Here is a 16,133-nt window from a genome sequence, read left to right as displayed (position 1 = left end):
CGCGTCACCCAAAAAACCGCACACGTTGAGGGAATAATTGTGAAGTCCAACTATCAGCTTAGGCATCATTCCCTCAATGTGTGAGGTGGATTTCAAGCAACACGTTGAAGTCTCTTTTTTTTAGGCAACACGTGGAAGTCTATTCGAACCAAATATAATTTAGGGTTGTATCAATGATCAAAACAAATATAATGTATAAATAACATATCAAAGCAAAAATAGCTATTAAAAAGTATAGCTGAAATAGAAACCAATCCCAAAACACATATCATTACAGAAACCATAGGTAATATCAAAAACTTTATTTTCAAAATCATTACTCGTAAACTAAAATTAGGGTTCCGTATCAAATTTAGGCCAGGGTTGTATCATTGATAAAAACAAATATAATGTATAAATATCATATCAAAGCGAAATAGCGTATAAACAAGCTACCTAAAAATGAGGGTTCCGTCGCTGAGAGAGTCGGCGAGAGAGTGAGCTGTAGGCTAGCAAAATGAACTGCCCAAAAAAAGATGAAATATTACTGACAATGAAAATGTGGGCAAAATCTTATTATTATTATTATTATTATTATTATATACACAATAAAACTTATAATAATATTAATAATTTCCTCATTCTTCACATATCTCTCTATTGAATTATATTTCTTGGAAGACACTCATGGCGTGTTATTGATATGAGCTTATATTAACATTTCACATTCTAGTGAAATTTTATAGCTGACCAATAAGTTAAAATTGACAAAAAATTCAAATTAAGAAATTATTGTTCTTCTGAGAATTACTATACCACATCATTTCAAAATAATGTCATATTAACGGCATGTGAAATAATAATAGTACAAGTTAGATGCCAATTTAATGTTCGCCAATTTTAACATGAAATAATTGGCTATATATATGTTTTCAAAAAAAAAAAGGCTATATATATATATATTAATTATAAAATTTTCAAGCACTTTGTGCTCATATGACATTTTTATGGCTCTCCTCAAAGAAAGATTTCATGATCGAACTTCGGTGGTAGAGTATTGATACTTGCAAGAGTGATTTCCCCTAATAAGAATTACATAGCTATTTATGTCCTAACCTAGTTAATGAGAGGATGACCAACCAATCTACCAAACAACCAAAGTTTGACAATATGAGATAAAGATGAAGTGCACAGAAGTATGAAAATCTTTATTCAAAAAGAAAAAAAGTGTGGGGATCTAATTTTACAACACGAGATATTGGGGGACAAATAATAATTTACTTGAAGTAGTCGGCTCAACGACACACGAAAGTCCCAACCAAAAATAACGTCGTATTAATCGCCCGCTCTTCGGAGATTTCGAAGCCCAAGCTTGTAGAACATAAAATCCATACTTCTTTCTTCCCATTTCGCATCAACAAACCCGCAATCTTTCTTTGTTTTCTATGAGCATGGCTACATTCGCCGCAGGATCTGCCGTCGTTGCCTTCAGGGACACCGGAATTTCCGATAAATCTTTAATCTCCGGCCACCGTAAATTCACTCAGCTGCGGCAATCTTCCGCGCCGCTTAAGCTCCAGTTTGAATCGGGATTTTCCTTGAAATGTGGATCCAAAAGCTCCTTCTCTCGCTATGGTAATGTTTCCAAGTTCCAAGCTCTAATACTGTTGGTAAAGTTTGTGTACACTGTGCAGTATGTATTTCTCCACTCAAAAAAAGATTTAAGCTTTGCCAAGAAACTTCAGAACTTTTAGTTTTGAATTTTGTTTCAAGATATTATCTATTTTGGGTGTTGAGATTTTAATACCAATATAGTGAATAGATAATTTAAACACTATTTTTTTTGTTCATTAGTGATATTTATTATCCTTACAAATTGGATCAATGATTTCAAAGTAGTCTTATATTCTTTTGTAGTGCCACTTAGAACTACCAACCTTATATTTGTGAGCAGTCATTCATTTGATTTTCATTTTACCAATTGTTAAGAGTCAAAAATAAGAGAGAAACATATGGATTTATAATTAGCTAATTGATTGGATTGGACATTGGCCCAATCTTAGATTATAACACTAATATTTATTGTTGGTTATTATGGTCTGTGTAGGTGTTAAAGCTCAGGTTGCTGCAGTGGAACAGGCAAGTACTGAAGTGACTCCAAAAGTAGAAGCCCCTGTAGTTGTTATCACTGGAGCCTCTAGAGGAATTGGCAAAGCCATTGCCTTGGCTTTAGGGAAAGCAGGGTGTAAGGTATTGTAATTCTTGGCATTCTTGCAATCATCCTCCCATGGATTAAGGTTTAAAATTCTGCAGTGTTACTATACTTCTTTTCAGAAATTCATGTTGCTGTAATGAGAATGTTTGTCACGGATTGCTTTTTGTAGGTTTTGGTTAACTACGCAAGGTCTTCAAAGGAGGCGGAAGAAGTTTGCAAAGAGGTAATTGGCCAGCTTCTACGTGAAATTATCAAAAGACAATTTCATAAGTCCCTAAAGACGGTTAATAACATATAAACAACATTTGCAAATAGCTATATTCTGACAGCATTCTGCTGTTACCCCCCTTCATAGTTCACAATGTTCTGTCTTTTTCATACTTCCCCTCGTAGATTTTTAAGTAAAGACAATTTGTCTACATTGATTCTCTCACACTGTATTATAGTTTCCGTTTTGGCCTTCTATAAGCTGTCTTAGAAATCAAGAAACCAAATAACGAGGTTGTTTATTTTATTGAATGAATCAAAAGTGCAACAGAGGGAACTATTTTATATTTATTTATACATAGAAGCATGATAATGCACGCTATGGAAACAAATAATGAGACAACTTATGGGATTTTTAAAATCTCTCAAATTCCTAAACTTGCACCAACATTATAATCAGTCGAATGCTAGAATTAGCAGTTTCAGTTAGCAGAAGAACTTGTAGTAGTCTAGTAGAGTGTCATTTATAGAGGGATCCTACAATTCAGCGAGGGGATTAGTTACTGTGTCTGACGGTGGAAACCCTGAGCTACACCCAAAAATAGAGGGATCTTCCATTTTAACTATATTGTGTCTTGCAGATCGAGGCAAGTGGTGGCCAGGCTCTTACTTTTGGTGGAGATGTTTCAAAAGAGGCTGATGTGGAATCAATGATGAAAACTGTGAGCGAACAATCTTTAAACTCTGTAAATTTGTTTGCAAGTCGGTGTTCTAATTGTAGTTTATTGTACAGGCAGTCGATGCGTGGGGAACTGTGGATATATTGATCAATAATGCAGGTTATTGTAGACATCAACTTGCTGGCTTCATAGCATAAGAATGTCGAAACTTTTTTGGCTAAAACAGCTTCCTTGGTTTCAGGGATTACTAAGGATGGTTTGCTAATGAGGATGTCTAAATCTCAATGGCAGGATGTTATTGATCTGAATCTCACCGGTGTTTTTCTCTGTACACAGGTAAGCATTACATATGACTAACTACCTATTTCTATCGATACTTACATTTGGTTTTCTGGGTCTAAGCTTTGTACTTTTTGCAGGCAGCTGCCAAAATAATGATGAAGAAGAAAAAGGTAATCCTATTTAGAAGTGCCCATTTGCATAAAATTTGTGTCCTTGATTTAGTAAGCTGTAATCCAGTTTGGAATTTGGCGTTAAATTTGTGGGATATAATAATTAAATTAACTATAGCAGCTATTGGTGACACTGAGAAGAAATTCCTTTCTGTGGTCTTTCAGGGAAGAATAATCAATATAGCCTCGGTTGTTGGCCTTGTTGGCAATTTTGGGCAAGCTAACTATAGTGCTGCAAAAGCAGGTGTAATTGGACTGACTAAAACTGTGGCAAAGGAATACGCAAGTAGGAAGATTACCGTGGGTTTTCGATACTTTTCTGACTTCATTTTATTGAAACACACTAGTTCCTATGGAGTAATATGCGCATAACTAACTAAAACGTTTTTTATTTTTTATTTTTTTATTTTACAGGTGAATGCTATTGCTCCGGGGTTCATTGCATCTGATATGACCTCTAAGCTAGGGGGAGACATTGAGAAAAAGATTTTGGAACAAATCCCATTAGGCGAGATATCTGCCTCTCTCCTGCCACTGTTTATATAATACCTTCATCAGTTGAACCAAACATTCTTGAACACGAATGCATATAAGAGAGACTCTAAACACAACGTTGTTTATAATATATTTATGGCTAAAAATCCTTTTTTTTCTTCTCACTATTTCAGCAAGGTATGGCCAGCCGGAAGAAGTTGCTGGACTAGTAGAATTCTTGGCATTGAGTCCTGCGGCAAGCTATATGACAGGACAGGTTCTGTAACATTCTTCCTTTTTTAAGTTTGCTCTTATGAGAATGAGTTTTTTTGGGGGTGACGAGGGAAACCCGAATTGGGTAAACCCCACGCAAAGGACCACAATGAGGTAAATCAGCCTAGTTGTCTATAGTTGACCGACTCAAATTACGAAGCCCAATAGCCCAATAGGCCGCTCCTCCTGCTGGGAGTCGAACTTTGAACATTGTAGTTACTAAGTCAACATTCTGACTAACTTGGCTGGGTTGACTACAGAAATGTTTCCGGTGACAAAATGCACTCAACCCTTCAGACTGTTCTTTAATCCTTGTGACATTGGAAAATTTCCTCCTATATAATTGTTTGTCATCATTGTACAGGTTTTGACTATTGACGGAGGTATGGTAATGTAAGAGGGGTTGCAAGAATTCCATACTTGGGGTGCAAGCCTAGTTCTAGCTCAATTTCATTACCAAGAACTTCTTGTTGCTTTTGTAATGAGTTCATACTTGAGATTATGGTGGAATAATCGTTGCGTTATAGATGTAATCTTAATCAACATACACTTCATAAAAGCTGGTAACAAGAAAAATTTTAGAAGAATGTTCAATGTTTTTGTCACTGTAATTGTGGTTGGAATTTCAACATTTATAAGTTTGATGTAAACTAATGGATCTATTATATGCACTATGCTCCTTTTGTGTGGTTTTGTACTAGTAAGGTAAGAATTAAAATGATTAGTAGCTTGAATGGAAGATTAATCCATTACGTTTCTAGTACTATTCTATGAATTGACATTATTTGCTGTATTCATTTAGGGAAAGTTTTTAACTAGTACTATTCTATGAATTGACAATTACTTGTAACATTTTTAGTTACTTGAAAGATACTCTTGGTCATGAAATTATATATGAGAATCATGGATATACATGATTGAGTGTTTTATAGATCTTGATTGGGTAGGATCCAAAGAAGACGACCTAGGATCTATGACTAGATATTGTGTTTTCTTTAGAGGCAATTTAGTTTCATGGAAGAGCAAGGAGCAAAATATTGTTTCTCATTCTAGTGTAGAGTCAAAATATAGAGTTATGACATAGTCTATATGTGAAGTGATATGAATATACAATTTTTTAAACAAAGTAGGCTTTAAAAGCACACGTTGTTTATATATTCTCTCTTACAACTTTTACGCATTTGTATTCTAAATATTTCGTTTTCTTCCTCCACAATTTACTTTCTACCATTACACAACTGTTTTTCTTCCTTGAACCATTGAAGATGGACACCTTATGTTCAACTGCTTGGAGGGGATGGAAATTTTTCTTTCATTTATCATCTTTTCATTGTCAACCATGAGGTTATTGAGTTTCAGTTAAAACCCGCGATGTTTCTCTTGGCCTAAGGGAATTGAACGTCTGAAATTCCGTCAACGGGTTGCTCTTAAATTGTCGATAGCCTTCTTCATGACTGGTGAAATTTTACTTTCATTTATCATCTTTTCATTGTCAACCATGAGGTTATTGAGTTTCAGTTAAACCCCACGATGTTTCTCTTGGCCTAAGGGAATTGAACGTCTGAAATTCCCTCAACGGGTTGTTCTTAAATTGTCGATAGCTTTCTTCATGACTATTCCAATGACCAGGAGGGGTTATGGAGGTGCTAATCAAAGATGATGAGGGCAACCTGTTGGTTAAATGGAATAGCCCTTTAACCACCACAGCCCCGCCCTGCAAGTGGTTGTCAATGCGGGCTTTTCCAATACGGCCATTGATGTATGCTTTAGATGCTCCGAAAAGACATATTTTAAAGCGTGCATCTTCACGTTTAGCAGTGCCAAAACGGCCTGCAAATGATAAGAGTTGGGAGTACAATGGTTTACAAAATTAAACCCACAACTCCCTATCAATATTTTTTAATTTTCTTCTCTTGTTTGTTTTGCAATCTCTGATGATGACAGAGATATAAATCAAATATTTGTTAGTTGTACGCAAATGTAATGTTTCATCATTTATTGTAATTTTCGGAAATGGAATTGAATTTCAAAGACATTTACATTAACAGTTTATTTGATTTTTTTTTCTAAGCTTTCATTCATAGCCAAAATATATCATTTTCGATATGCTGACGCTAATATTTCTTGTACGAAAATACGTATTATTAAATAAATTACAATTACAAGCAAAAACAACAAAAACTTTACAGAGCATTTTGTAATAATTTTGGGACAACAAATAATAATAAATGTAATAACCAAAATAATTTGTCTAAAAACATAAATTACTTTTATGCATCAAATTCAATTACAACTTTGATGGCATCAAACAAATGTCGGTTTTTCATAAAACTCATATATCAGTTTTGCATGAATTTAACATCCAAGATCTAAGTTGAATACATGAACAACAAAACAAAGTATCCATTCTCTGATGATAAAAAAGTTATCAGAAAAGAGATTCAGAAAAGATATATGCAAAGTCGAACCAACGACCTCACCCATGCGCGCAAACCTTTAAGTACTTGCTCCAACCACTTTTCCAATTGTTCCAACTTAGCGACTTGGGTGTTTAGAAAAAAAAAAGTATGGAGTCGCGTTGAGGAAATGCGGAGGTAGCGGATGAAAAACGCAGTTGCCATTTGCGATCCGGACTCTGGGTGATAATATACGTTTGGGAAATGCGTTTCCCGTATTATACGAGAAACACATTTCCAAAATGCGTGTGGGTTTGACCAGTCGCCAGTGTTCGCGGGGGACTCCGGTGAGAGATCCGCATATGCGAAATGCGGATGTCGTATTATTTGAGACACGCATTTCGCAAATGCATGTCTCCCTTGACGTCAACAATCCCATTCGCGAATGGGAAATGCGTCTGGCGTATTAAATACACCAGATGCATTTCCATTCGCGAATGGCGTTGTTAGGTAAAAGAAGTAACTCGTGTTTGGGATCCCCAAACGCATTTCGCAAACGTAAATTTTCCATTTTTGTTCAATCCCTAAAAAAATCATATTTTTGTCTCCTAATTGTTTAAAATATTTATTTTAGTCAAAAACCCAAAAATAAATACCCTAGTAAAAGAAAAGTATTGGACAAGTGAGTCATCGGCAGTTACCTTTTACTCCGGTCTCCAGGAAGCTGTAAACTAACTAACGGCGGCATGATACCTTTGACCTTTTCCTTTCCGTATTTAATCTTTAAAAAGGAATTAAATGCTCTCCCTCTCGGTTCGGTTCCCTTCGATTAATCCCTTCCCGGTCTGACGTTTGACAAATCAAATCCCATATATATATATATATATATTTCTCTATCTCTCTCTCCTCCCCCTGAATTCTGGAAAAAATGCTCAAATTCAACTCATCTACTCGTCATCTTCACACTAAACCTAACCAATTTCGTCTTATTAAATCACATTTGACAAACCACAATTATGACTTCTTCGTCTACCCCACAATTACTTACTGTTTGGTTTCTTTTCTATTCTATTCAAAATCTTGGTTGGTTTTGAACCGTCAAACCAGAATACAAAGTCGTCAATCATTCATTCATCGCAGAGATGGAGAGATTCTAAAATTGTCAACTTTCGAGGGCTGAACTGAATTTTGATTCGAGTGTTGCGGTGATGGCTAGCAGCAGCAAAGAGGCGGCGCTCAGGCTGAGAGCCGCGGCCGAAGCTGCGATACAGTCGATTGGGTTGGGGTACGACATGGTAGACGACTTGAGGCTCAAGTACTGTAAGAGGAATTCTTCCATGGACAAGGACTCGCGGCTGATAGTCATCGACGATGATCAGGTGCGAGACATCGCTATCCCCGGGGGTATTCTCGTCCAAAATGTTCCCAAGTCCATTAACTGTGATAAAGGCGAGCGCATGCGGTTTAGCTCCGATGTTCTGCCCTTCCAACAGGTATTTTATAAAACTACTTCAATTATATTTATCTTTTTTGTTATGTATTTATTAATGCTTATATTTCTTTTATTATATCATGAAACAAATGTACGTTAAAGATATAGAAAATGAAATTTAATTTTCTTAGTAATCTCATTTTTCGTTCCAATTTGTTTTATATTTTGTCAATGACCTTTGTGGAATGTGGAGGGTGGAGATGTTTCTTGTTTTCAATTCTGACATGACTTTATTGTTGAGAATTAATGAATCTGAAACAAAATTAAGAAGAGTGTATCCAATGTTCCTGATGAGCTTCAAATTTTCATTTTCTTGTATGTGTCTACCTTTACCATTCGGTGTCATGTTGATTAGTGTTTGGCACATGAGAGATGTTATTAGTATTTCGTTTCACAAGAAATTCTTTGTAACATTTCTAAATGAAAATACTTTCTATTTTAAAGTTGCCTGATTGAAAGCCTCATTGTGACCAAAAAAACTTGTCTGAGGCCGTCTCACGGATGGGTCAACATAATTTGGGTCCTAGTTAGTATTTTGAGTTGGTCTTTGTTTAGTTTTTATGACCCAAATTATGTTGACCCGAACCGTCTCACGGATTAAGACCCGTGAGGTAGTCTCACACAAGTGTTACCCTTTACATGGCAATATCTTTGTACCTACCAGCACATGAATTTACCCCTGAAATTTGGTTTTCAGCTTTAATGCATCTTTGTCAAGCATAAACTGCATAAGCATAAGCTTCATTTAAAAATGTCTAGATTTATAAAATTTAAAAATAGGAGGTAAACTATCTTGACTTTTGTTTTATTGTTTCTTTTTGCTTATGAAATAATAGTAGGGTTTTCAATTTATATCTGTTCTTTCCATTCATTTATCTAGTTTCAATAAAATGTATATAAACAATGAATGCAATATTGAACTTATGCCATCTGAGATATTTTGGTTTTACTGATATTATTAATTGGTGTTTAAACTATCTTTTGCACTAACATCCATTTTTGGATACTTTTTAAACTCACTGATTGGTTGTTTATCCTAGATGTCAGAACAATTTAACCAGGAACTAGGCCTCTCTGGAAAGATTCCAACTGGCCATTTCAATGCTGCTTTTGAGTTCACTGGTTGCTGGCAGAAAGATGCTGCGTACACAAAAGCTCTTGCTTTTGATGGGGTCTTCATTTCCCTCTACAGCATTGCACTCGAGAAGTCTCAGGTGGCTTTATGTGATCATGTCAAACAAGCTGTTCCATCATCATGGGAACCTGCAGCTTTGGCAAAGTAAGAAAATGGTTTTCATTGGAATTTCTTTCTTTGAAACATGTATAATTGCTCTAATTTTAATGAGTGAAAAATGCTCAAGGTAACGTAAAAATTTGTGCCAGTTAGTTAATGCCTCATAATTTGTGGTTATATCTAAAAGCTATAGCACATTAAGCAAGCTCTTTATGCACAAGCACACATCTCTAGTGCTCCTGGACTCCTTACAATTGTTTTCTAGTGCATTCAGTATTATTTTAGATCAACTAAAACATTGTAATTTACTTTTAATACTTTATAGTTGTGATCAAGATTAATTTTTCTTGGTCAGAATGGCAGTTGACATCAAGAAATTAGTTTTGTTTCACATTACTCTAGAATGTCATTTTTCCATGTTTTTCCAGCTTTATTGAGAAATATGGTACCCATGTCATTGTTGGTGTGAAGATGGGGGGAAAGGATGTGATCTATTTGAAGCAGCAATATTCATCACCACTTCAGCCGGCTGATGTACAGAAAAGATTAAAGGATGTGGCAGACAAGAGATTCAGTGAGGCAACTGGACAGTCGAACTCCTATTCAGGAAAAGATTATAATGATCAAATGGTATATTATGAATGTTTTTCACAATATACACACGCACACACGCACATCATCTGCAATTCTTTTTATTGTTTCCAACTCCTTTCCTTTACTTTATCTGTTTATTGCAATAAAAATTTCCACCTTTTAAATAGCTCCCTTTATGCTATACTGCTGACATTTCTTGCTTCCATTTTATTATTCTAAATATGATGGACTCATTGATAGTTATTGATCTCGATGAACGTAGGAACCTCGATAATTCAATCACAACAAATTACAGTGTCCCTATACTAGAGTTTACATAGATCTCTCCTAATCTATAGGAGGTTAGTATTGACTGAATATAAACCACTAAATACAAACTATATAATATAAAACATAACATGACTAATAATCTCTTTAATAAAATTGGTTCCTTGGTACTTAGCAATCAATGGAACACTTAAATAGTATTCTTTCATTGTCTCATCTACTATGAAGGTAACTCATAAAGCTATTTACCATGTGCTTAATGAAGAATTGAAGATATCTGTATCATACACTTGTACATTTTGGAGTGTGCTGAGTGGCATTTTGGGTGAATAATATGACATCAGCTTACATAAAGCTATACTATGTATCTTTTAAAGTTGATATAACATTACTGATCTTGCTATAGTCTAACTTGGTTGCATAAACTAGGGTTGAAGCAGAGTCTCAGAGATGGAATGGATACTCTTTAAGAAAAATACATTTTTGAAGATATACTTGAATACACATAGTAAAAATTCATTTCTGAAACTATGTGAAGATATTTGGTGAAGTAAAATGTGAATTGCATAACATTATTAACTTAAAGGAGAAATAAAATTGTTAGCATAATAGTGAATCAACATAGCATTATTGTTGAATATTCATTGAATGTTTGACGAAATTCTTTTGTTTAATCCTTGCTGAACTGCAAATTTTGTGTGATGTGGTTCAAGTCTGCTAAATGTAATTGCCACTCGTATAATTAAATTCTTAATTAATTTTGAAATAAGGATTTCTATGTGAATAGGATGGTTAACCTTAGGGTATTTCTACATATGTTCCATGCTTTTGGATTAACAATTAATTAAACGCCATTTTCTATCTCAGGTCGAGAACAATGAACAGGGGTTGGCCTTCATGGATTCCAATTCATCAACTGTTCATTTTCACAAAGAGGTAGAAGGTTTGGAAACATGCAGTATACTGATGCAATCATATGAAATCTTTTTATCTGTTGATTAAGTGAGTAAGTGACACATTTGAGGAGATAAGAAGGAAAAAAAGGAAGTGAAGTTTTCAATAATTTACAAATGGATTGTGATTATTAGATATTAAGGTCAAATCTTTATGGTAAACTAGTGACTATTAGTATGCATTGTTAGGCATTGTTGATGCAGGTTATTATCTAGCCCAACACTGACTCTGCTTTTTAAACTCTGTGCAGTATGTTTGGTATCGTGTTGGTTCTGTTGATCTATAGTCTCTTAAGTATTCTGTAAATTGCAGGACATTACTTTCCTTTGGAGGAGGAGAGGTGGAAATGGGAGTAGGACTACACCTCATATAAAATGGTGCAAAACTGTACCGCTTGAGCCTGATGTGATTTCGATGTCCTTCATTCCAATATCATCATTGTTGAATGGAATTGATGGCAGTGGATTTTTGAGTCATGCTATTAACTTATATCTACGTTGTAAGCATTACATCTTACTTCCTAAATAACATGTTTTTCCTATTTCTGTACTTATTTTCAAGGGTATACCAAAAAATAAAAAAGGTGTGAATTGTTGCAGAAAGATTATTACTATTTGTGTGACCTTAATTATTACGGAGTACCTTTTAAGTAGTTCATGTTTTCCTAATTCTGTAGTTCAACTTATTGTCAAGGGAAAATAAAAAATAATTGTGAATTGTTTCAGACAGAATAGTATTATTTCTGTCACCTAAATATGTTTCCTTTTTGGGTTGGACATGTAGATAAACCACCCATTGAAGAGCTTTATCAATTTTTGGAGTTTCAACTCCCAAGGCAATGGGCTCCAGTATTTGGTGAACTTCCCCTTGGTCCAGACCGGAAGCAGCATAGTGGTGCATCTTTGCAGTTCAGTTTAATGGGTCCTAAACTCTATGTTAATACAAATCCGGTAACGCTTTAACTGGAATGTTGGACTTCATTTATTTCTACTCATTGCCAATTAGGTTACCAAGTTGATTTTCTAGCAGATGCATGATATAATCTCTCCGGACTGCAAAACTTATATAAGGTCTATCTTATATCTCAACCAATTATAGGTTTCTGTGAGATCTTGACATGCAAGGAAGTGGTGAAAAAATAAATAATCAATAACCAGTTAACTAGTTAAACAACAAAGGCCAAAGGGACATTAACATATCTAGAAAAGGAATGTAGCCACAGATCCAAAATATGTTTTTAATCATCATGAATAGCATCATCAGCACCTATCAATAAATATATTAGTGGCATTATCAGTTCCACTTTATTGTGTAATGTTTTAGTATCCTTATAAGCATTGAGCTTTATGACACAATGTGTCTCATAATGTGATTAACAGTAGCAAGGCCACTGATTTTCTTTAACTGCCAAAATTTCCAAGCCATACATGTATTTGAGCCCTAACTGGGGAGCATTTTCTTCTAGTGTCTTCTTTCAATAAGCAGTGGTTGATTATGTTTCAATAGTTGACTGTTTAATGTGGGCCTTTTGCAAAATTTTTGATAGGTTGATGTTGGTGATAAACCAGTGACTGGGCTTCGACTGTATTTGGAGGGGAAAAGAAGCAATTGCTTAGCAATTCACTTGCAGCACCTTTCTTCCTTACCCAAGAGCTTTCAGCTTCAAGATGAATTGCATGGTGATTCCAGCAATTCGTATGATCGCAGATATTATGAGAAAGTTCAGTGGAAGAGCTTCTCCCATGTGTGCACTGCCCCTGTTGAATCTGAGGACGACTACTCCATAGCTACTGGTGCCCATTTTGAAGTTAGTGAATCTGGCATGAAGAATGTTCTGTTTTTACGCCTCCATTTTTCCAAAGTCATTGGTGCCACCATCGTGAAGAAACCTGAGTGGGATGGTTCCCCCGCTCTCTCTCAAAAGTCTGGAATTATCTCAACAATCAGCTCACGCTTTTCCTCAGCTGAGAAACCTCCTCCGAGGCCATCAGATGTTCACATAAACTCTGCACTGTATCCAGAAGGCCCTCCAGCACCTGCTCAAACACGCAAGCTTTTGAGGTTTGTTGACACCACAGAGATGACAAGAGGACCGCAGGACCAACCTGGCTACTGGGTGGTTTCTGGGGCAAGACTTGTAGTCGACAAAGGTAAGGTCTCTGTCCGCGTTAAGTATTCCCTCTTAGCTGTGATACCGACAGACGAAGAGGCCTCATTCCAAGAGTAGCTTGGCATAAACAGCCCAATGACTACCCCTAAATTTGGTCACAGTAACAAAGAGGATTTATATTTGTTGGTGATGCATTTTTATGTGAGTGCTTTTTTTAGTTTGCAACTTCTGAATGATCTTCTGTTTGGGAGCTATGATGTTGTAGTGCTAAGTAGGATTTTCTCAACTAGATTATGTTTCTTGTATATAGACCCTCCTCAAAGATAACTTTTTTCTTTATTATTTATTTATTTATTTATTTAACCAAGAATAGTAGAACTGTTGAATGGGATTGCTTTGAGCTTCTTTTTTTCTTTATATATATATATATATATATATATATATATATATATATATATATATATATAAATAATAAATACTCCCTCTGTCTCATTTTATATTTACTATTCATTGGTCAAATGAACTATTTCTTCTTTGTTTATTTTCTCTAATATTTTCACTTATTTTTATATTTGATTTTTTGTGTTTAATAGTACTTTTAATGTAGTTTCTAAATATATAAATTTTGCATACTAATATTAAATTTAATATTATGAAAAATTAAATTAAAAATAATTTCAGTCAAGCCTCGTTAATCGAACCAGGTACATAAAATGGGACGGAGGGAGTATATATTAAAAATTATTTATCATAAAACTCTTATTTAAATTGTGTATCTAAATTGATGCTTAGTCAGTTATAATCTGTGCTTATTGAAAATTGCCTATAATAAACACCCCTGAAACCAAAAATAAATTGACAGGAAAAAAAAATCAAATGTCTCCCCACTGAAATTATTATCAGAATCTCTATTTATTAAGAGCATGCTTAATGGTAGTTTTTATGGACATTTTTTTTTGGAAGAAAGAGAGGGGAGTGACAAACAGGAGAGAAGATAAAAAAGGTCTTGAGGTAAGAATCAAATTTTTTGGTGTATTCTTATTGGCACATGTTTTTTAGAGGATTATGTCATGCCATGTAGGAAAGAAAGTAAGAAAAAAAAAGCAGCAGACAAGAAGTTCAGAAAAAGAGAACCAAATAAAAATATATAAAAGCTTCAATTTACGCGCCTAGCAGAGCGTGGATTCCACGCACCAGCTAGGCGCGCGGTAGGTGCGCGAAACCCGCACTTGCGTGTGTAATGCAATATATTCTTGTCAGTTGTGGGGGCCACAATAAACCCATGTTTGCAGGAGTTCAAAATCAAATAAAAATCACCTCCCACGCTATATAGAAGCTCATTTATGATTTTTTGATATGACATTATCCTCTAAAAAACTACTAGTGGTAATGCTTTAAAGAGCAACATACAAGCTGATCAGTAGGCGCATTGGCAGGGTTGTCGAAGCCCTACAAAATTAATACTGGCTCACTCCACTAATTTTTTTGTAGTAGTGGCAAGACCAGGTCGAATCCCAAGAGAATTAATGAGGATCGTTTCTTAAATTAAAAGAACTTACTTGGGTGTATTCAATCATGACTTTTGTAGATTATTAAAAACTTTTAAAATAATAGATTTTAATAAACTTTTATTGACTTTCTTAGAGTCGTTCAAAACTTTTTAAAATTTTGTAAGACTCTATAAAAGTCTGTATAAAAAACTTGCATAAACTTTTATCAACTTTTTTATTTTACAAAGTCTACAAAAGTCATTAAAATTCTAAATTGAATACATCCTTACAAACTTTCATAAGCAATTCATAACAATATTAAACACTAAAAATTTGTAGTCATAGAATTGTTCAAATAAAATATCTAAAAATATAATTACTTTTTCTTGAGAAATTAATATTTAAAAAAATATATAATTACTGTTTGCATAAAAAAAATTTATATATATATATATATATATATATATATATATATATATATATATTATATTTGATATACTGCTAGGTATCAAGCAAAGAACTATTATTTGCAATAACAATATGGGACTGCTATCAACAACAAGGTGCTTCTCTTTGTAGCCTCAAATTGCTATTGCGAACAATAGTTCACTATTCGTAACAGCATGTTGTTGAAAAGAAAAAAGAAAAAATATATTACGAATAAACATATGAATATTATGAAACATATAGTAAAAGTTGACGGTGATAGATAAAAAAATTTACCCTGTTCATGTATTTAGGAGAAAAAGTTTAGAAGTTGGGGATAAAAAGTTCATAGAAAAAAATCAAAATATACAAGCAACAATGAAATAAAAATAATATTATTTTGAATTTTTAGAGGAAGATTGTAAAGTTTAGGAGAGAGAAAAAAATTGGTAGAGTTTAGGTATGTAGAAAATATAGGATAATGAAGAAAAAAATAATTTATTGAATTTAGGTATAAGGTTTATAAAGTTTAAAATTTTAAATAAGGAGAAAAAAATAGAGTTTAAATAGAGGGAGAGAGAAAAAAAAAAACCTTCAGTGTTGGTAGAAAGAAAATTTTGAAATCTTGGGGTTGGGGGTTGGATTTCAACTATTTATATTTGAGAAGGAAAAGTATATAAAAGTCTACAGAAGTTCTAAAATTAAAAAGTCTTTACAAGTTCATAACTTTTTGAATACCACATGACTTTNTATATATATATATATATATATATATATATATATATATATATATATTATATTTGATATACTGCTAGGTATCAAGCAAAGAACTATTATTTGCAATAACAATATGGGACTGCTATCAACAACAAGGTGCTTCTCTTTGTAGC

General features: G+C 34.1%; 2 protein-coding genes across 2 annotated transcripts; both read left to right on the top strand.

Annotated features, from left to right (window-relative positions):
* The first annotated feature begins 1,255 nt into the window (after positions 1 to 1,255).
* Positions 1,256 to 5,025, top strand: LOC116011767 (3-oxoacyl-[acyl-carrier-protein] reductase 4-like). The gene is made up of 11 exons (XM_031251168.1): positions 1,256 to 1,614; positions 2,087 to 2,229; positions 2,364 to 2,417; positions 3,043 to 3,123; positions 3,195 to 3,240; positions 3,323 to 3,417; positions 3,501 to 3,533; positions 3,699 to 3,833; positions 3,948 to 4,041; positions 4,202 to 4,284; positions 4,645 to 5,025. Exons 1-11 carry the CDS (start codon positions 1,425 to 1,427, stop codon positions 4,675 to 4,677), a joined length of 987 nt encoding a protein of 328 aa, XP_031107028.1. The 5' UTR covers positions 1,256 to 1,424; the 3' UTR covers positions 4,678 to 5,025.
* Positions 5,026 to 7,583: 2,558 nt separating this feature from the next.
* Positions 7,584 to 13,705, top strand: LOC116013711 (MACPF domain-containing protein At4g24290-like). The gene is made up of 7 exons (XM_031253607.1): positions 7,584 to 8,169; positions 9,209 to 9,447; positions 9,831 to 10,032; positions 11,131 to 11,199; positions 11,530 to 11,716; positions 12,001 to 12,167; positions 12,764 to 13,705. The coding sequence occupies exons 1-7, from the start codon at positions 7,885 to 7,887 to the stop codon at positions 13,442 to 13,444; spliced, it is 1,830 nt and encodes a 609-aa protein (XP_031109467.1). The 5' UTR covers positions 7,584 to 7,884; the 3' UTR covers positions 13,445 to 13,705.
* The last annotated feature ends 2,428 nt before the right edge of the window (positions 13,706 to 16,133 follow it).

The sequence above is a fragment of the Ipomoea triloba genome, chromosome 3, assembly GCF_003576645.1.
Source record: "Ipomoea triloba cultivar NCNSP0323 chromosome 3, ASM357664v1".
Classification (NCBI taxonomy): domain Eukaryota; kingdom Viridiplantae; phylum Streptophyta; class Magnoliopsida; order Solanales; family Convolvulaceae; genus Ipomoea; species Ipomoea triloba.
Note: the sequence above shows the minus strand (reverse complement) of the source record. Positions and strands in the feature narration are given on the sequence as shown.